The following is a 22375-nucleotide window of genomic DNA, read 5'->3' as shown; positions in this document are numbered from 1 at the left end:
ACCACTGGCCCTCTAGGGATGTGGAGGGCCTTGAAACGTAACAGGGTTTCTCTCCCAATCTCAGGAGCACACTGCCTTACCAACACCACCAACATATTCACCAATCCTGGCTCATCCTGCTCGTGTAATTATATATCATCAATCTGGTGGAACCAAGTGAGGTTCTGTGGCATGTCCAGAAGGCCCATACCTGGAGGCCGCCTGAGCTGCCTCATATTTTCTCATGAGAGCAGTTAGATTTTCAGGCATTTTGCAAACCACTTGTTAAAACAGCCACTATTAAAAACAAGTCATATAAACTTATAAGTTGTATTAAAAGCAAAGATAATATTTTAAAGTCATCATTTCCTGATTTTTACTATATTCTGTTTTGGTTTCTTTTTTTTTTTTTTTTGCTTTTATTTGTATTTATTTTATGCAGAATTTACTCCCAGACCATACACTGTTGCTTCTTCAGTTCTTCTGGGACAGCTTTTTCTTCTGGGCAGCCTCCTCTTCTGCTTCAGGAGCAATCTGCTCTTTCTCAGTAAGGATCATCTCAGTGTGGCAGGGAGAGCTCAACATGTGGTTGAATCTGACCATGAACCCAGTAACTTCTGTGTCACATCTTGGGGCTTTGTTCACCTGGATGTGCTCAGGGGCCAGAGAATCTACTAAACTCTTAAGCTCAGCATTACTCTCTGCAGTTTTAAGCGAGTGCAGTAAAATTCGGTACTTTTTGGCCCACCGGCCCTATGTCCACCCCACTGTTTGGCCTGGCCACACCTCCCAACACCACCATTGTACCCAGGGAGCGGTGCACACTCCTTCTGCAGTGACGTCCTTCAAATACTTGGTGGCTTTCCTGATACACATATTTCTGATGATCTGGGCAGTTTCAGGTGTAATCTTAAAGTGAACACAAAGATTCGAGCTTCTTTTTTTTTTTTTTTTTAAGATTTTATTTATTTATTTGTCAGAGAGAGAGAGCGAGCACAGGCAGACAGAGTGGCAGGCAGAGTCAGAGGGAGAGGCAGGCTCCCTACAGAGCAAGGAGCCCGATGTGGGACTCGATCCCAGGATGCTGGGATCACGACCTGAGCCAAAGGCAGCTGCTTAACCAACTGAGCCACCCAGGCGTCCCAAGATTCGAGCTTCTTGATTTGCATAATTTTGTAGGGTTTTCTGGGTCAAGTGAATAGTGAACTATTTTCAGAGATAACCTCAGACTGCTTATGGGACGAACTATATTTTATGCTAAACTATATTTATTGACATCTATTGTGTCTGTATGATTAAAAAAATACAATAATACACTGTATGGGGGTGTGTTACTGTGTACAGCTCTCCAAATCTGTATTTTCAGCAAAGTCACACTTTTACTGGCAGCTTAAAATCAGATGTGGTAGAAACAGTCACACTACAAGGGCACCTGGGTGGCTCAGTGGGTTAAGCCTTTGTCTTCAGCTCAGGTCACGATCCCAGGGTTCTAGGATGGAGACCCACATCAGACTCTTTGCTCAGTATGGAGCCTGCTTCCCTCTCTCTCTCTGCAAACCTCTCTGCCTACTTGTGATCTCTCCCTCTCTGTCAAATAAATAAATAAAAATCTTTTTAAAAAATTAAAAAAAAAAAAAAGAAACAGTCACACTACAGAAATCAGCAAACAGGACAAATGATGCTTTTCTGCCTGTAGTACCAGCACATGCTGTCCACGTCCCTTTGGGCCACTTTACGATGCCAGAGTTGATACAGTAACATAAATGTATAGTTGTACACATGTCATGCAGTGGCGAACTGCTCCTCATCCTCCATCCTGACAGTATTTAAAAACACATTCATCAGTAGCCAAGAGCCACATGTCAGAGCCCCAAACTCTGTTAATTAGGCATGACAGCTACCATTAGGACAACCACCTGGTTGAGTTCCTCATGGCCTACTGTCACCTTCCAGGATCTGGTCTGGTATTTGTAGGGACCAGAGGGTCAATGAAGGAGACAGGACAGGAACAACCACCTCCTGCATCCATTTAGGTGGCATCAACCTCCACCATTTCCTTTGGACTGTGATATTGCTCTAGACTTAGTGTCTTTGTGGAGAAGGGGGTACAGATTTGGGGCTCCCACTCAGCCTCCTCCTACCATATCACTTACTCCACTGGTCCAAGAACAAGTGTGGCGATTCTGCCAAATACCGGGTGTTCCAACTAGACATTCAGGGACTATAAGAATGACTACTAAGGGGCGCCTGGGTGGCTCAGTTGGTTAAGCGACTGCCTTCAGCTCGGGTCATGACCCTGGAGTCCTGGGATTGAGTCCCGTATCGGGCTTCCAGCTCCATGGGGAGTCCAATTCACCCTCTGACCTTCTCCCCTCTCATGCTCTCTCTCTCAAATAAAGAAATAAAATGTTAAAAAAAAAAAAAAAAGAATGACTACTAGGTAGGTCCACAGACTTCACAGAGCCACTGTGATTGGGGCCAGGGTGCCACTGATCAGCCGCTCCCATGATTCCCTACTGCAATGAAGGACAGGCATGCTCATGACTCAGCTACTCTGTATGACCTTTAGACTGCTCCAGCCCTAGGGTTTTGTAGTTCTGTGCTGCTGCAATCAGTCCGACTCAGAAAGAAGTCAATGGGACAGGAGGAAGTTGAGCACTTTAAAAAGTAGGATCCTACATAGTTGGATCAGAGTCTTTGAGGAACATCTAGAAGCCCGGGGGAGTCTCTGGAGTGGGAGGGTGGAGACCTCCTCGTTCTTCCTGACAGAAAGAAGCAGTGGGGGACCTCTTTACCCTCCACGGGGATAAATGCTGGTGCAGTTCCTCTAGATAGTCCCCTGCCTCTCTACAATAATCAGGGGCTAATTGTCTTTTGACTATGGGACCCTAGGGTCTTGTGCTCGCTTCGGCAGCACATATACTAAAATTGGGACCCTAGGGTCTTAATAACATTAATGAGCTCTTTCCCCCATGGGATGGGGGTCATGCAATCTCTCGCTCTGGCACCAGATCAACACTTTTTCCTCCTACACCCATGAAACAGCCTACCTTCTCCCCAGCCAAGGGAAAAGGCTGCTCACAAGCAGGGGCCTCGGACCCCTGGGGCCTCCCCTTCCCTGCAGGGACGTAGTGGGCTGAGGTTGGCACGCAGCCCCTGCAGCCAGCCCACTGAGGTTCAGATGTCAGCTCTTGTGCTCACTGATCAGACTGAGGCAAGGGATCTCATCTGTCTCTGCTTCAGACTCTACGTCAGAGGGAGAGGGCGCCCAGAGTCGCTGTGTGGGTGATGAGGGGCGTGCTGATGTTTGGCAACCAGCTTAGCTGGGGCAGATACAGCCCCCCATTGAAGGGCTGGCCAATTTCTGTGGCATAAATGTTCCCACAATGGCTAAGCCAAGCTACCAAAGGTTTAACTCTCTCACAAAAGTCCCCAAATTTTAACAGTCAAGAGCTGTTACGAGCAGTTCCAGCACATCTCCTGTCCGTGTGCCTAGAGAAGTGCCTGCTGGCAAGCATTAGCAGCCCTCTTCCTGCCTTGTTAAATTTTGCCATTTCAACTGGTGTAAGATGATATCTCAATGAGAGGTTTTGATTTGTCTTTCCCTGACGGCTAGTGATATGGACGATTTTGTCATGTGTCTGTTGGCCATTTGTATGTCTTCTTTGGAGAAGTGTCTGTTCATGTCTTCTGCCTCTTTCTTGAGTGGATTATCTGGTTTTGGGGTGTTGAGTTTGAGAAGTTCTTTATAGATCTTGGATACCAGCCCTTTATCTGAAATGTCATTTGCAAATATGTTCTCTCACTCCGTGCATTGTTTCTTTGTTTTGTTGATTGTTTCCTTTCTGTGCAGGGACCCAAGGGCCCATTCCAGGCTACCCACTCCTGTCTGGTACGTCTCCCTCTTGATGTCCACAAGGAGGCACCAGTGGAGAGTTTTGCCATCACAGGCAGCAGAGGGGACTTCTTTTCACCCTCTTAACATTTTTAATAACAATAAACCACTCAAAAGAAGAGATATAGGGCTTACACTTTTATATTACAAAGGTATTTCATTTCTTCATCAATATTGGTATTTACATAATAGCCTGGAATTGTGAAATGAAAAATCAAGCCAAAGCAAATCAAAAGAGAAACAATGTTAAAGTAAAAGGCAACATGGTGATACTTTACATATGAAATAGAAAATGAAGTTGATGGGCAGACAAATTCTGATTCTGCAACAGATGAATACGAAAACTTCTAAGGGATTCACATCAATCAAACATGTTAGTTAATGAAAATAACAGCATTGTCTGGAGGCAAATATTCTGGACTCAGTAGGTAGAAGTAAGGACCACAAATCAACCAAACATCATCATCAGGACCCTACTTCCCTTCTACTATCTTTTTTTTTTTTAAGATTATTTATTTATTTATTTGTCAAATAAATAAGAGAGATCACAAGTAGGCAGAGAGGCAGGCAGAGAGAGGAGAGGAGGAAGCAGGCTCCCTGCTGAGCAGAGAGCCCGATGCGGGACTCGATCCCAGGACCTTGAGATCATGACCTGAGCCGAAGGCAGCGGCTTAACCCACTGAGCCACCCAGGCACCCCCCCTTCTACTATCTTTAATGAAGGAAGAAGTGAAAGAGGTGGTAATCCATCTTCAGGATGGGTAAAAAGGTTCAGGACCCTTAGCAGGAAATGCTGGAAATTCCAAAAGACACTTCATGCCCTTGCTTATTTCTTATTTTGTTACCCGTAGCCTATCCATACTCACAGACAACCAGACTATGCTCAATGGCCTAGCAATGAACTTGTAAATTACTATATACTGGTGCTATGGATAAGTATTATTTGGGGTATACAGATACTAATAAGCAGAACTAAACCACAGAATTTATGACAAATCTCACAGCCCTCCAAAGGCAATACATTTTTAAAACATACTCAGGGTAAATATTAAACAAAAAAGTTTAATAAAACATATTCATTTTTATTCCCAGCTAAATCTTATTTCATTTTCTTATTATTATTATTATGTTCAGTTAGCTAACTTACAGTACATGATTAGTTTTCAATGTAGTGTTCAATGTTTCATTAGCTGCATGTAACACCCAGTGCTCATCACACACATGCCCTCCTATTGCCCATCACGCAGCTACCTCATCCCTCCACCCAGCTCCCCTCCAACAACTCTTTGTTTCCTAGGGGTTAAGAGTCTCTCATGGCTTTTCTCCCGCTCTGACGGCTTCCCATTCTGTTTTCCCTCCCTTCCCCCATGCTCCTCCACTCTGTTCTTTCTGTTCCACATATGAGTGAAACCATACAGTTGTCTTTCTCTGCCTGACTTATTCAACTCAGCATAATAACCTTCCAGTTCCATCCACATCAGTGTAAATGACAAGTATTCATCCTTTCTGATGGCCGAGGAATAGCCATTGTATATATGAACCACATCTTCTTTATCCACTCATCTGTTGAAGGGCATCTCAACACCTTCCACAATTTGGCTATTGTGGACATGGCTGCTATGAACATTGCGGTGCAGGTGCCCTTTCAAATCAGTACATTTGTATCTTTAGGGTAAATACCTAGTAGTGCAATCCTGGGTCATAGGGTAGCCTATTTTTAACATCCTGAGGAACCTCCATACTGTTTTCCAGAGTTGCTGTACCAGCTCACATTGCCACCAACAGTGTAAGAGGATTCCCCTTCTCCACATCCTCACTAACATTTGTTGTTTCCTGTCTTGTTAAATTTTGCCATTTCAACTGGTGTAAGATGATATCTCAATGAGAGGTTTTGATTTGTCTTTCCCTGACGGCTAGTGATATGGACGATTTTGTCATGTGTCTGTTGGCCATTTGTATGTCTTCTTTGGAGAAGTGTCTGTTCATGTCTTCTGCCTCTTTCTTGAGTGGATTATCTGGTTTTGGGGTGTTGAGTTTGAGAAGTTCTTTATAGATCTTGGATACCAGCCCTTTATCTGAAATGTCATTTGCAAATATGTTCTCTCACTCCGTGCATTGTTTCTTTGTTTTGTTGATTGTTTCCTTTCTGTGCAGAAGCTTTTTTTTAAAAGATTTTATTTATTTATTTGACAGACAGAGATCATAAGTAGGCACAGAGACAGGCAGAGAGAGGAGAGGGAAGCAGGCTCCCCACTGAGCAGAGAGCCTGATGCGGGGCTTGATCCCAGGACCCTGGGATTGCGACCTGAGCTGAAGGCAGAGGATTTAACCCACTGAGCCACCCAGGTGCCCCTGTGCAGAAGCTTTTTATCTTTTTGTTTCCCTTGCCTTTAGAGATGTGTCTTGCAAGAAGTTGCTGTGGTCAAGGTGGAAAAGGTTGCAGCCTGTGTTCTCCTCTAGGAATTTTATGGATGCCTGTCTTACAGGGAGGTCTCTCATCCATTTTGAGTTTATCTTTGTGTATGGAGTCCGAGAATGATCCAGTTTCATTCTTCTTCATGTGGCTGTCCAATTTTCTCAGCACCATTTATTGAAGAGACTGTCTTTTTTCCATTGGATATTCTTTCCTGCTTTGTCAAAGATTAGTTGACCATAGAGTTGAGCATCCATTTCTGGGCTCTCTATCCTGTTCCATTGATCTGTGTGTCTGCTTTGTGCCAATACCATGCTGTTTGGTGACCACAGCTTTGTAACAAAGCTTGAAGTCAGGCATTGCTATGTCCTTAGCTTTGGTTTTCTTTTTCAGCATTCCCTGGCAATTCAGAGTCTTTTCTGGTTCCATACAAGTTTTAGGATTTTTGGCTCGAGCTCTGTGAAAAATTTCAATGGCATTTTGATAGAAATGGCATTGAATGTGTAGTTTGCTCTGGGTAGCATAGACATTTTCACAGTGTTTATTCTTCCAACCCATGAACACAGAATATTTTTCATTCCCTTTGTGTCTTCATCAATTTCTTTCATAAGTGTTCTGTAGTTTCTAGAGTATAGTATGTTTACCTCTTTGGTTAGATTTATTCCTAGATATCTTATGGATTTTTATGCTATTGTAAATGGGATGGATTCATTAATTTCTCTTTCTTCTGTCTTGTTGGTGGTGTACAGAAATGCAACTGATTTCTGTGCATTGTTTTTGTATCCTGCCACATTGCTGAACTGCTGTATGAGTTCTAGTAACTTAGGGGTGGAGTCTTTAGGGTTTTCTACATAGAGTATCATGTCATCTGGGAAGGGTGAGACTTCTTGACTTCTTCTTTGCTGATTCAGATGCATTTTATTTCTTTTTGTTGTCTGATTGCTGAGGCTAGGGCTTCTAGTACTATGTTGACCAGCAGTGATGATAGTGGACAGCCCTGCCATGTTCCTGACCTTAGGGAAAAGCTCTCAGTTTTTCCCCATTGAAGATGATATTTGCTGTGGGTTTGCCATAGATGGCTTTTATGATATTGAGGTATGTACCCCCTACCATACACTGTGAAGAGTTTTGATCAAGAAAGGATGCTGCACTTTGTCAAATGCTTTTTCAGCATCTATAGAGAGTATCATAGGTTCTTGTTCTTTCTTTTACTAATGTATTGAATCCATTGATTGATTTGCAGATGTTGAACCAACTTTGCAGCCCAAGAATAAATCCCACTTGGTCATGGTGAATAATCCTTTTACTGTACTGTGGGATCCTATTGGCTAGTATTTTGGTGAGAATTTTTTCATCCATGTTCATCAAGGATATTGGTCTGTAATTCTCATTTTTGATGCAGTCTTTGTCTGGTTTGGGGATCAAGGTAATGCTGGCCTCATAAAATTAGTTTGGAGGTTTTCCTTCCATGTCTATTTTTTGGAACAGTTTCAGGAGAACAGGTATTAATTCTTCTTTAAATGTTTGGTAGAATTCCCCTGGGAAACCGTCTGGTCCTGGGCTCTTGTTTCTTGGGAGAGTTTTGATGACTGCTTCCATCTCCTTACTGGCTATGGGTCTGTTCAGGTTTTCTATTTCTTCCTGATTTAGTTTTCATAGATTATATGTCTCTAAGAAGGCATCCATTTCTTCCAGATGGTCAAATTTGCTGGTGTATGTTGCTCATAATATGTTTTCATAGTTGTATTCCTTTGGTGTTAGTTGTGATCTCTCCTCTTTCATTCATGATTTTATTTATTTGGGTCCTTTCTCTTTTCTTTTTGATAAGTCTGGCCAGGGGGTTATCAATCTTATTCTTTCAAAGAACTAGCTCCTAGTTTTGTTGATCTGTTCTATTGTTCTTTCAGTTTCTATTTCATTGATTTCTGCTCTGATCTTTATTATTTCTATTCTCCTCCTGGACTTCAGCTTTCTTTGCTGTTCTTTCTCCAGCTCCTCTAGGTGTAGGGTTAGGTTGTGTACTTGAGATCTTTCTTGTTTCTTAAGAAAGGCTTGTATTGATATATACTTTCTCCTCAGGACAGTCTTTGCTGTATCCCAAAGGTTTTGAACAGCTGTGGTTTTATTTTCATTTGTTTCCATTATTTTTTTTTTTTTAGAAATTTGCTTTGATGATTTTTTTTAATTCTTCTTTAATTTCCTGGTTGACTCATTTTTTTCTTTAGTAGGATGTTCTTTAATCTTCATGTATTTGAGTTCTTTCCAATTTTGCTCTTGTGGTTGAGTTCTAGTTTCAAAGCATTGTGGTCTGAAAATACACAGAGAATGATCCCAATATTTGGTACCAGTTGAGTCCTGATTTGTAACCCAGGATGTGATCTATTCTGGAGAATGTTCCATGTACACTAGAGTACACTGTGTATTTTGTTGCTTTGGGATGGAATGCTCTGAATATATCTGTAATGTCCATCTGATCCAATGTGTCATTTGAAGCCTTTATTTCCTTGTTGATCTTCTTTAAAAAGATTTTATTTATTTCTTTGAGAGTGAGATCACAACTAGGCAGAGAGGCAGACGGGGGTGGGGGAAGCAGGCTCCTTGCTGAACAGAGAGCCCAACACGGGGCTTGATCCCAGGACCCCAAGATCATGACCTGAGCTGAAGACAGGGGCTTAACCCACTGAGTCACCCAGGCCCCCCTCCTTGTTGATCTTTTAATTAGATGATCTGTCCATTTCAGTGAGGGGAGTGTTAAAGTCTCCTACTATTATTGTATTATTGTTGATGTGTTCTTTGATTTTGTTATTAATTGGTTTGTATAATTGGCTCCTCCCATATTAGGGTCATAGACATTTAAAAAATTATTGATGTCTTCTTGTTGGATAGACCCTTTAAGTATGATATACTGTCCTTCCTCATCTCTTATTATAGTCTTTGGCTTAAAATCTAATTTATCTGATATAAGGATTGCCACCCCAGCATTCTTTTGATGTTCATTAGCATGGTAAATGGTTTTCCACCCCCTTACTTTAAATCTGGAGGTGTCTTTGGATCTGAAATGGGTTTCTTGCAAACAGCATATTGGTTGGCCTTGTTTTTTAATTTAATTTTGTATATTTATTTAACAGAGAGAGCAAGAGACACAAGCAAGCAGAGGGAGAGGGAGAAGCAGGCTACCCACTGAGCAGGGATCCCAATGCAGGGCTCAATTCCAGGACCCTGGGATCAAGACCCTGGGATCATGAACTAAAGGCAGTCACTTAATCAAATGAGCCACCCAGGTGCCCCTGGGTGTTGTTTTTTTAATCCATTCTGATACCTCATGTCTTTTGATTGGAGCATTTAGCCCATTTACATTCAGGGTAACTAAAAAAAATGTATTAATTTAGTACCACTATATTGCCTGTAAAGTAACTGTTACTGTATATTGTCTCAGTTCCTTTCTGTTCTTAGGCTCTCTCTTTGCTAAGAGGATCACTTTCAATATTTCCTTTTGGCATTTGAAAATTCTTTTCATTTTTGATTGGCCTAGAAGCTTTTTATTTCTCCTCCGATATTCAATGACAGCCTAGCTGGATATATTATTCTTGGCTGCATGTTTTTCGCAATTAATGCTCTGAATATATCATGCCAGTCCTTTCTGGCCTGCCAGGTCTCTATGGACAGGTCTGATTCCAATCTAATATTTGTACCATTGTATGTTACAGACCTCTTCTCCTGAGCTACTTTCAGGATTTTCTCTTTGTCACTGAGACTTGTAAGTTTTACTATTAGATGATGGGGTATTGACATTTTTATTGATTTTGAGGGACGTTCTCTGTGCCTCCTGGGTTTTGGGTTTTTTTTGTTGTTGTTGTTGGTTTTTTTTTGTTGTTGTTGGTTTTTTTTTTTTTGTCAGAGAGAGAGAGAGAGAACAGGCAGAGTGGCAGGCAGAGTCAGAGGGAGAGGCAGGCTCCCTGCGGGGCAAGGAGCCCGATGTGGGACTCGATCCCAGGACGCTGGGATCATGACCTGAGCCGAAGGCAGCTGCTTAACCAACTGAGCCACCCAGGCATCCCTGTGCCTCCTGGGTTTTGATGCTGTTTCATTCGCCAAATTAGGGCAGTTATCTTCTATAATTTGCTCCAATATACCTTCTGCCCCTCTCTCTCTTTCTTCTTCTTCTGAGATCCCAATTATTCTAATATTGTTTCATCTTATGGCATCACTTTTCTCTTGAATTCTCCCCTCATGATCCAGTAGTTGTTTATCTCTCTTTTTCTCAGCTTCTTTATTCTCTTTCATTTGGTTTCCTATATCATTAGTTCTCTCTTCTGCCTCATTTATCCCAGCAGTAAGAGCCTCCATTTTTTATTGCACCTTCTTAATAGCTTTTTAAATTTCAATTTGGTTCGATTTTAGTTCTTTTATTTCTCCAGAAAGGGATTTTATTTCCTCAGAAAGGGATTATCTAGTATATTCTATGCTTTTTTCAAGCCCAGCTAGTATCCCTTTTTTTTTTTAAGATTTTTTTTTTTTTTTTTTTTTTGACAGACAGAGATCACAAGCAAGCAGAGAGAGAAGGAGCGGAAGCAGGCTCCCTGCTGAGCAGAGAGCCTGATGCTGGGCTTGATCCCAGGATCCTGAGATCATGACCTGAGCTGAAGGCAGAGGCTTTAACCCACTGAGCCACCCAGGTGCCCCCAAGCTAGCATCTTTATAATCGTCATTCTTAAGTCTACTTCTGACATCTTACTAATGTCCAAATTGATTAGGTCCCTAGCAGTCAGTACTCCATCTTGTTTGTTTGTTTGTTTGTTTGTTTGTTTTTAAGATTTTATTAATTTACATTCCAGAGAGAGCTCAAGATTACAAGCAGGCTCCCTGCTCTTGTGGGACTTGATGTGAAGGAACCCAGTGTGGGACTCAATCCCACCACCCTGGGATCATGACCTGAGCTGAAGGCAGATGCTTAACCAACTGAGCCACCCATGTGTCCCTCTTGTTCTTTTTTTTTTTTTTTTAGGTGAGTTTTTCCACCTTGTCATTTTGTCCAGAGAAGAATAGATGAATGAGAGAAAAAAATGCTAAAATGGTAACAACGAGACCAGAAAAATATACACTAACCAAATCAGAAGAGACTCAAAACTGGGGGCAGAAGAAAGGGGAAGAAAAAAAAAATATTTAGGCTGGTGAATAGAACGAGCCACATGCTTGATTTTGAATGTATTATGGTCTGTTAGAAGAAATTGCCTCCCAAAATTTTAAAGAAAGAAAAACTTAAATATATACAAAAATAAGGGTAAACATGATGAAGGGATAAATTATGACTATAAAGATGAAAATTAAAAAGATGTCACAGGGGCCCCTGGGTGGCTCAGTGGGTTAAAGCCTCCACCTTTGACTCAGGGCATGATCCCAGGATCCTGGGATGGAGCCCTGCATTAGGCTTTCTGTTCAGCGGGGAGCCTGCTTCTTCCTCTCGCTCTGCCTCCCTCTCTGCCCACTTGTGATCTCTGTCTGTAAAATAAATAAATAAAATCTTTTTTAAAAAAAGATTTTTCTTTTAAAAAAAAAGATTTTATAAAAAGAACTGGAAAATAAGTTGGCTGAAAAGAAAAAAAAAAGTAGAGAATGTGACCAGGCTAGAGACTAGACCAAAGCCATACATTAGATTTAAGGTATATTATGGTCTGTTGGAAGAAACTGTATCCCAAAATTTAAAGAAAAAAAACTTATACAAATACAAAAAATAAGGTTAAGTACAATGAAGGGATAGACTATGACTATAAAAATGAACATTATAAAAGGTATCAATAAGGGATGCCTGGATGGCTCAGTTGGTTAAGCAACTGCGTACAGCTAGGGTCATGATCCTGGAGTCCTGGGATCAAGTCCTGTATCAGGCTCTCTACTCAGAAGGAAGTCTGCTTCTGCCTTTGACCCTCTCCCCTCTCATGCTCTCTCTCTCACTCTCTCAAGTAAATAAATAAAACGTTTTAAAAAATAAAAAGGTATTGATAAGATAAACTAGTTAAAATAGAAAAGAGGAAAAATTCAAAAAAATAGAAAAAGAGAAAAGTAAAATTTTTAAAAATTTAACTTTGAAAGACTAAAGGATCATGGGGGGAAAATCCATGAATTCTGTGTGTTGGCATTCCTGCATCTCTGGAGTTCCACCATTTTCATTGATCTGTGAACTTGGTCTTGGCTGGATGTTCTTGCTGATCTTCTGGGGGCCTGTCACCGTGACTCTCAAATGTCTTTGCAGAACTGCACCGCCCTTGCCAGGGGCCAGGCTAAGCAATCTGTGTGGTTATGGTCTTGGGAGCCTTTGTTCCCTGAGCGCTTTCTGTAGAGTTCCCGCGGACAGGAATGAAAATGATGGCCTCCCAGTCTCCCACCTGGAGGAGCCAAGAGCTCAGGGCCCCACTCCTCAGCGCGCGCTCAGAGAAAAGCGTTCAATCTCTCCCATCTCCCTGGTTTCTGGCCACGCTCTGAGCTCCCCCGGCATGTAGCCGAGCATTTCTGTCTCAGGCGCACGGCCCTGTTTGGAGTCTCCAAACCCAGCAGATTCCTGCCATGCCCTCCTGCGCCACTTCTCTTGGAGAAGGAAGGGGTGTCCCCAGATCTGCCACTTGTGGGGTCCCTGCTCCAAGAGCAGTGGTCAAATGTGCCTTGGATCACAGTTTAAGGTAAGCCTGAGCTGAAAGCCCCCACCTCAGCTCCATCTCTGCAGCGGGCTTCCCCACTGTGATGCCTGGGGGCTCTGTCACACTCAGACACCCCTGGTCTTTCTGTGACCCCACGGGTCCTGAGACCACACAGTCCCCACGAGGGCTCCTCCCCCGCTTAGCCTCTGGGGCCAAGTCTCTCAGTGGAGCAGACTTCTAAAAGTTCAGATTTTGTGCTCCGCTGCTCTACCACTTGCTCTACCTCTGCTGGCCCCTCCCCCTCCCCATGTCACTTTGGCTTCACTTCACACATCCTACCTACCAAAAAGGGGTCACTTTTCTGTTCCAAGAGTTGCTGATCTTCTCTTCACTCTCTTGTTGAGTTTGTAGGTGTTCAGAGTGGTTGGATAACTATCCCGCTGGATCCCTCGGACCAGATGAAATTTAGGTTTCCTACTCCTCCGCCGTCTTGCTCCTCCTCTGAAAAGCTCTCAGCTTTTCCCTGTTGAGGACCATACTTGCTGTGGGCTTTTCATAGATAGCTTTTATGTTATTGAGCTATGTGCCCTCTATCCCAATATTTTGAAGAGTTTTAATCAGGAAAGGATGCTGTATTTGGTCAAATGCCTTTTCTGCTTTAATTGAGAGGATCATAAGTTTCTTATTTCTTCTTTTGTTAATGTGACCCATCACACTGGCAGAGGGGATTTTAATCTGACTGACGGTGAGTAGAGAATTTGTTCTTTTTTTAGAAGACCTCAGCTCCTACCAGCCCCCAGCAGTGGAGCACCAGAGTGGAAGTTAACCACGGTCTACACTCCTGGCCCTGGCACCCACTGGCTGGGTCCCCTCAGCCATGTCTTAACCTCTGAAACTGTTTACTTCCTGATACAGATAGAGTAAGAGCGTCTTGTTTGCAGGGCTGCTGAGAGATCCAGGTGACTGGGCAGCTGTGAGGCACGTAGGGAGCATTCCACACCTCCTGGTTACTGATAGCTCTGGATTATCACAAACTCCTTTGTGTTGGTCCCCGCCCGCCCCTGGTGCCCTGGCTCCCAGTACACTGCTGGCGGGTGCTCCTGGAGCCCAGGGAAGGATCAAATGCAGAAACCACTGAATGACTGTGTCATGGGCAAGAGCCAGGAGCAAAATGGTAAGTGAGAGCGTGGAGAAGACAAAGACAGGGAGAAAAGGTGAGGGGTCACTAAGGAGGAGACTCAGGAAGGAGGTAGGGGAGCACCAGGAGAATGAGAAATTCAGAAATGCAAACAAAGCGATTAGGGTGAGAGCTGAGGAATCACAAGAACCACGGGCTGCTGTTTCAGTGATAGTAACTGCCTATTACAGAGCAAGCAAAGGAGGGGAGACTGCTTCTTGGCATGAGGTTTTGTTTGGGGGTGATGAGATGTTCTGGAGGCTGATAGTATTGCTTGCACAATAGCGAATATACTAAAACCACTAAATTATACATTTTTAATTGGGTCTATGTAAACTCTATCTCCAGACAGTAAAAGGAATAAGGGGAAATGCAGCGTGCTGGTCCCATCTGGGGTGTGTGCGCGCGGGAGCACTGAAGATACTCGAAACATGTGCTCGGTTCTTCATGGTCATGCCAGGGGTTGATTTTCTTACTCATTAAACTGTAGAGATATGCTTTACTTATGCTTTTTTGATTGTATAAAAATATGACAAAAATTTAAAATGCGTCCTATAAGGGAGAAAAGCATGGGAGAAAAAGAACAAACCGAGGAAGATACTGGAGCAGAAATATCTAGGAGAAGAGATGCAGCGGGATGGGAACCTGCGTCAGGAGATGCTCAGGCCACCCTGTAGGCTGCCCAGGCACTTCTGCCAGCTGGCCCCACCCCAAGCCCTCCCTGAGGCTGGAGGTCGGCTAAGCTTAGCTGGGGAGCTGCCAATGGCCTCAGCCTCCTGCCCCAGCTCTGACTTGGCTTTCTATGCCCAATGTTCCTCTTTTTTTATATAAAATATACAGCCACCTCCTCCAGGATGTTTTCCCTGATATAGCCAACCAAAGTGGTCCCTTGCCACCTTATAGACCCTATTCCCTCACTCGGGATGCTGGTGTCCCAACCTTGAAGGCTCAGGGTCTTTGATATTGTCTCTGTGAACTGCTCAGTGGTTTTAATATGCTCGGGGTCATGCCTGCCTCCCACCTGTAAGAGTCTCAGGGCAGTGACTGAACATGTGGGCCAGTTCCCCCAGCCAGACAGCCAGCTCAGCTACTTGAGCAACCAAACGGCTCTGTGAATGGTGTCCTTACACACAAAGGGAAAACCCTTCTCCCAGATACAACACTCTGTCTCTAAGGCTCCCCTGCAAAAACGATGCACAGAATATATGTGGGATAAAGAGCTCCACAACAGTCACCTGACAGAGAAATGATGAACTCTATGTAGATAGCTTATAACCTGAAAATCCACTTGAAAATACATGACTTTGCTGGCTCTTCCAACAAACATAAGGACAACGAAACACTTAACACTTAGAACAGGACGCAGAGGCGCTCCGTACAGGCGGTGCTGAAGTGCTCCGTCAGCTCACACCTGCTTGCTTTCCACCAGCCTCCTTTATGCTCAGCCAGCAGCCCAGGGCCCCAGCAGACAGCTCTGTCCGTCTGCCAGCACGTCCTGCTGCCCCACGCCCGCTAGCCCACACTGACCACGAGGGATGAGAAGGGACGAGCTGCTGAGGGTGGTGTCCAGGAAAGGACACTGGTGGGAAGATGGGAAGAGAAAGGTGTACCTGCTGTGGCCTGACCAGTACCAGCTGGGGTCTCAGACGATAGAACATCCCTCCAGACCGGGGCAGGAAGAGGTCATGGCCACCCAGAGCTCCCCTGGCGGCTTCCTCCTTCGGGGTTTCTCTGAACGCCCAGGACTTGAAAGAATCCTCTTCACAGCTGTCCTACCTTCTGACTCAGGTGGGCAACACCCTCACCATTCTGCTGTCCGTGCAGGACCCCAAGCTCCACTCCCCAATGTACTTTTTCCTCTCTGACCTGTCCTTCTTGGACCTCCGCTTCACCATGAGTTCCATCCTCCAGATGCTGGTCAACCCCTGGGGCCCAAAACCCATCAGCTTCCTTGGCTGCTCTGTTCAGCTCTTCATCTTTCTGTTCCCGGGGACCACTGAGTGCACCCTCCTGGCAGTGATGGCCTCCGACTGCTATGCGGCCACCCGCCAGCGCCCCCACTACACCACCATCATCTAGCCCTGCTGGTGCCAGCAGCTGGCATCCGTGGCCGGGGTCATCGGGCTGCTGGAGTCAGTAGTCCAGACGCCACCCCCTCTCCACCTGCCCCTCTGTCCCCATCGGCAGACGGATGACTTCGTGTGTGAGGTCCCAGCTCTAATCACATTGTCCTGTAGGACCACCACCTACAATGAGACCCGGAGGGCTGTGGCCAGCGTCCTCATTCTGGTCGTGCCCCTCGGCCTCATCCTTGTCTCTTACTGTGCCATCGCCCGAGCAGTGCTGAGGATTAACTTGGCGCAAGAGTGGAGGAAGATGTTTGGGACCTTCTCCTCCCATCTCACAGTGGTCATCCTCTGGTACAGCTCAGGCATTGTCGTCTCCCTCCAGCCCCAGAGTTCCTATGCTCGCAAATGGGGCAAGTTCTTTGGTCTCTTCTATGCCGTGGGCACTCCAGCACTTACCCTCTCACCTGAGGAACAAGGAAGTCAAGAGAGCCTTCAGGAGATTGCTGGGGAAGGACAGGGACACAAGGCGGAGCTGAGTGCGGGTCCATGTGCTGCCCAGTCCAGAAGAGGTCCTCGTGCCGTTGACAGGAAGCCTGTGTTCCCCGCACCTGTGCCCTCCCCCACAGTGCCACGCCAGTGGATGATGGCCACGTGTGTGCACGCAGGTGTGCTTGCATGTGCCCTATCTGTAAGGCAGGGACAGGAAGTGGGCTGAGGTGGGGAAGGCACCCATATGTGAAACAGGAGAGATTTCAGATGATCTCCTCTTTGATATATTTTGTCTTTAATGGTCTTTGCCTTCACCACGATGTGTCTACACCATCTGTCCTAATGGTTTCACACCCATTTCTGATCCCTGCCACACCATTTTGCTTCTCCCTTCAGTTTTTCCCACACTTCCTTCTGTGTGTTTTGCATTGTTCATTCATTTCATCCTCCCAAATGACAGCAGGAGGGGGAGCTGAGGTCAGGCAAGCTCTGAAACCAGCCCAGGAGCACAGACTTTAGATCTAAGATCTAAGCCACGCAACCTCTCTTAGGGTACTCAGATGTCCTCGCACCTTCAGCCTGGGAACAGAGCAGCCTCGGGACAGAGAGGGGAGTCACTTGATGCCTGCATTTCACACACACACACACACACACACACACGCACACACACACACGCACACGCACACACACACACACACACACCATGGGTCACATCAGCACCTGCATTTTACCCCCCCCATCCCCACCCTAGAGGTCACCTCGGCACCAGCATTGCTTTCCCTGGTGTCCACAGGACACCTTGGTGTGGACATTCTTTCCTCCAGCATCCACAGGTCACCTCGGTGTGGACATTCCTTCTCTCAGTGTCCACAGGCCACTTTGGTGTAGACATTCCTTCCCCTGGCATCCATGGGTCACCTCAGCGTGGACATTCACTCCCCTGGTGTCCACAGGTCCCCTAAGTGTGGACATTCCTTCCCTTGGTGTCCAAGGGTCACCTCGGTCCCTCCATTCCTTCCATCAGCATCCACAGGTCTCCTTGGCTTCTCCATGCCTTTCCCCCAGGGTCCACGGGTCATCTCAGTGCAGGCATTCCTTCCTCCAGCATCCATGGGTCACCTAGGTTTCTCCACTCCTTCCCCAGCACCCATGAGTCACTTTGGCATGGACATTCCTTCCCCCCACGTGCACGGGTCACCTAGGTGCGGGTGTTATCCTCTGGGCAGAGGAAAATCTCAGAGCCAGGAGCGCCCCCACCGTGGGCACTGAGCAGGAACATGTCCACCAGGTGGACCCACAGGGATTCTCCTGGAGGTCATCATCAGCCCCGCATTCTGCTCAGACCGTTGTCGTCACTGAGTGTGCACTGATTAGGACACTCCAGGTACCATGTACGTGATTTACTCGTATCAATGCATTGTACCATGTACGTGATTTACGCGTATCAATGCATTTAATCCCTGTCACACCATGAGGTGGATCCTAGCTTTTTCAGATGCACAGAGTCTTTTTCATAAGACACAGAGCTAAGCAGCAGCTTCAGGTCAGCAATCTGTCCCCAGGAGGCTGACTCAAGTCTCTATGTCCTTAACCCTGTCTTTTGGTAGAAACAGTGCTTCTATTGCCCAGGTAAGAAGTCTCAGCTTCTCAGTAAACTTTGAGGAACTCATCCCAATCTAGAAACAAATCTAAACCAATTTTGCATCCAAGGGAAGTTTCCTTCCTGGGAATAAGAAATTATTGAAGGCCTCAAAGCATCCCATGTGATCAAGACGCCGCAGTAAGTGGTTGGAAGTTTTGTTATGGCTCATGGTATGCATTCCTGGCTTAGATGCCCCAGAAGGCTTCAGACTCCCAGAAGGCAAGGGCCAAAATGTTGTGGGAAATTGGCACCCAATTAATTCTATGAATGAATGAATGAATCTCTCCAAAGAATGCATATGGCTTTCTGGAAATCCTAATCGCACACATGCTGTCTCTCAGCTTTTCCGTGGCAATGACAACACCAAATTCTCTTTGGAGCATGCTGATGCAATAAGAAAATGGGAAAATCCTACTTTTATTCTAAACCCAGCACAAAATGGCTTTGGCGGAACATTTTCTCCCTGCAGCAGCAGCACACAACAGCAGACTTAACTCCGTGTTCATCTTGAGCCTCCCAGCAAGCCACGGGCAGTACCCTTACGTCCCTCATGCTCCTCTCAGACCACGTCCCGATCTTAACGTAGATCCCCCAGCTGGTAGTAATATCCTCATCTCATCCCTGCAAGTACTACTGACCCTGATCTCACTTTTCAGATCTTGTCATTTCTTTTTCTCCTGACCCGCCACCTTTTCTCGCCTGCACCCGCTCTTCAGCTCTGGTCGTACAGAAGCCTGTGGGGGACACAACAGAGCCTGACATGAAGCAGTCTGAAAGGAACTGTTTTAATGAAACCTGACGTGTTTGAATAAAGGGCTTAACACAGGCTTTAGAACTAGCATTTCAGTCTGAATTAATTCTCCGTGTGACGTTATCTACTCAAAACGTCAGGAGGAAATCTATGCTAAACTTAACAATAACCCTCGAAGTGTGCAGGGAAGACAGAGGTGGTCGGAGACAGATTTCCAGCTTATGTAACTGAGTGTGAGGCTGTTAGCCTTACGAGTCAAACCCATCAGTTATCTCACCAGCACGAGATGGGTTTACTCAGGGATTAAAAAAAAAAAAAAATGCAGGGGTGCCTGGGTGGCTCAGTGGGTTAAGCCTCTGCCTTCAGCTCAGGTCATGATCTCAGGGTCTCAGCAGGGATCCTACGTCCCCCTGTCTCTGCCTACTTGTGATCTCTGTCTGTCCAATAAATAAATAAAGTCTTTTAAAAAAAAAAAAAAGAATTATAATCCAGGACAAACGAGATTCAGCAAAACGGTACGCAAGTCCAGGAAACACAGGAGAGTTACACTTTTTTCTTCTTAAGGATTAAAGGACTGAGTGGAGAATGCTGTTAGGAACTACCAGTCCATTGCGGTAAGCTGGGGATTCAAAGCGTGGTTGCTTTTCACTGCCTGAGCGGCTCTAGGGGCGGGGCTGAGAAGGCTCCATCCATCCTGCTGGAATAGTAGAGGGGCGTCCACAGAGAGCTCCCCTCCCTGTCTTCCTGTCAGGTCTGCTGGTCACCAGGAGAGGCGGGGCTGACAGCTCACACTGTTGGCCTCCCAGCCCAGTGGGGGTGAGCTGTCCCATCACCCCTCACAAGAAGCCCAGAACAAAAGAACAAAGTGCGTGAGTGCCTAGGTGTGTGGGAAGCAGAGGGTTCTTCCTAGAGGTCTGAACCTCTGCAGAGGAAACAAAATTAATACTAAATATTTGTAAAGAGCTAAACGGTCTTGCGCATGAGTGACCCCGGAGCGGCAGGCAAGCTGAGGACAAAGCGGGCGCTGGCGCCCCACCATCCCCCTGCCGTGGGTATGTGTGACATTCAGGCACTCCGGCGGCCCTAAAGGAAGAACTAATAGTTAGCTTGTAGATCACAGTCCTGCAAGACGAGTCTCCTTCAGTTTACAAATGTCTTAGCGATCCACAAGAACAAAGTATTTCTGTCAATGGCTTAGCTTCCAGAAGGAAATGTGGATACAATTAAATGTCCTTGGAACCTGCAGCCCATGACAGATTCTTGAGGCAGGCAGAGTGCAGTGTTTCTCCAGGAAGCTTCCTACTGTCTTCTTGTTAATGCCTTGCTAGAGGGGGAAACAACCTTAACTTGACAATGGCAAGGCCTCCCAGCGTCCTGCAAGTCTTCTTTAACACAGGAAAATCCTTTTGAAACCTCTCTTTTCCTTACCTCCCCAGCCCCATAGTATATAATCACCAGCCCTGGAAACCCCAGGGCAGCTGCTCTTTCTGCCCACAGGTCCTGTCCCTGTGCTTGGTACCGGCACAAAAACAGACATGTAGACCCACCATTTTGCACCAAAGATGTCTCAAGAATTCATTCTTGGCTCCAGACCTCACCCCAGTGAACCCCACCTATATTCCGAAATCCCATCATGAGGCTGGGACGCTGTGGGAGAAGGGTCACACCAGGGAACCGAATGATTGAGGAGGAAGGTAGGGATTGTGAACTGGATGAAACTGGAAAAAAAGATCCCTCCCCAATGCTTGAAGCCTGTAAGATTTAGGTCCCATGAGGACAGGCACGTACCTGCCCAACTCAAGTACAGCACTTGAGTTGGAAGCCTTTGAGGGATGGCCTTCAAGAACTCGGTTTTAGCTGCCTACTCAAGTAGGGACAGCAGCTCCTTCCGACGGCCTCACTGAATCGTGAGTAGACACGGGTGCACAGAGCCCAGTTCACACTGCACCCCCTGGCCACTGTGGAGCCAGGCTCCTATTCTATGCAGAGTTAATCATGCTGGAGAGTACCAGAGGTCACCTCCAAGAGAGGCCTCTTTGGCACGTGGATTATTTTGAGCTAAGGCCTGTTGAGGATTCAATAACAGGCAAAGTCTCCCTTTTGCAAAGCAAAATCACATTTCTAAAAGGGCCTTCCTCCCTGAACTCCTGGAGGAATCTTCACACCTTCTGTCAATGGGGAAGTCATCAACTTAAATCTGGGTAACAAACCTAACTATGCAGCCCCCTTCACAACTACTTCCCTGACTTCCTTCCTTAGCTGTCCTCAACCACCCTTTCCCTTTGTTTGGCCTAAAGTGGTTAAGCCCCACCAGTAACTGGCCGCTAGGGTCCCTCATCACTGGGGGCCCCGTGTGTGTGTGTGTGTGTGTGTGTGTGTGTGTGTGTGTGTGAGATGCAGGGTTCAAGATGTGTTTGACCATAGCATTGAGGGTCCATATCTGGGCTCTCTAGTCTATTCCACTGGTCTATGTGTCTGTTTTTTGTGCCAGTACCATGCTGTCTTGGTGATCACAGCTTTGTAATAGAGCTGGAAGTCAGGCAACGTGATGCCCCCAGCTTTGGTTTCTTTTTCGACATTTCCTTAGCAATTCGAGGTCTTTCTGGTTCCTTACAAGTTAGGGTTGCTTGTTCCAGCTCTATGAAAAATGCTGTTGATATTTTGATCGGGATGGCATTGAAAGTGCACATTGCTCTGGGAAGCACGAACATTTTCACAGTATGTATTCTTCCGATTCCCTCTCCTGGTGACCAGCAGACCTGACAGGAAGACAGGGAGGGGAGCTCTCTGTGGACGCCCCTCTACTATTCCAGCAGGATGGACGGATCTCCCTGATATGAGGAAGTGGAGATGCAACATGGGGGCTTAAGTGGGTAGGAGAAGAATCAATGAAACAACATGGGACTGGGAGGGAGACAAACCATAAGTGACTCTTAATCTCACAAAACAAACTGAGGGTTGCTGGGGGGAGGGGGGTTGGGAGAAAGGGGTGGGGTTATGGACATTGGGGAGGGAATGTGCTTTGGTGAGTGCTGTGAAGTGTGTAAACCTGGCGATTCACAGACCTGTACCCCTGGAGATAAAAATATATGTTTATAAAACATCCATGTCGATAAAAAAAGTTGGGTATTCATCCTTTCTGATGGGATGCTTTTCCATGTCTTTCACGAGACAGATCCTTTACCTCTTTGGTTAGGTTTATTCCCAGGTATCTTAGCTATTGTAAATGGAATTGATTCTCTAATTTCTCTTTCTACAGTTACATTCTTAGTGTACAGGAAAGCAACTGGTTCCTATACACAATGGAATAGTCCTCAGTCATCAGAAAG

The 22375-nt window shown here is 45.7% G+C and overlaps 1 protein-coding gene and 1 pseudogene across 2 annotated transcripts; one reads left to right on the top strand and one right to left on the bottom strand.

Moving 5' to 3' along the window:
- Positions 1-424: 424 nt before the first annotated feature.
- LOC309864031 (large ribosomal subunit protein uL22 pseudogene) lies at positions 425-906 on the bottom strand (annotated as a pseudogene). The gene has a single exon. The product of its transcript is annotated as a large ribosomal subunit protein uL22 pseudogene (transcript).
- A 14874-nt stretch (positions 907-15780) lies between these two features.
- OR2H2 (olfactory receptor family 2 subfamily H member 2) lies at positions 15781-16700 on the top strand (the record flags this gene model as incomplete). The annotated part of the gene is given in 4 exon segments (XM_082730748.1): positions 15781-15860; positions 15862-16171; positions 16175-16617; positions 16619-16700. Coding segments are annotated over 4 exon segments (915 nt in total).
- Between the last annotated feature and the right edge of the window lie 5675 nt (positions 16701-22375).

This window comes from Mustela nivalis, assembly GCF_964662115.1.
Source record: "Mustela nivalis genome assembly, chromosome: 5".
Lineage (NCBI taxonomy): Eukaryota > Metazoa > Chordata > Mammalia > Carnivora > Mustelidae > Mustela > Mustela nivalis.
The sequence above is the reverse complement of the archived record's forward strand: the minus strand, read 5'-3'. Positions and strand labels throughout refer to the sequence as shown.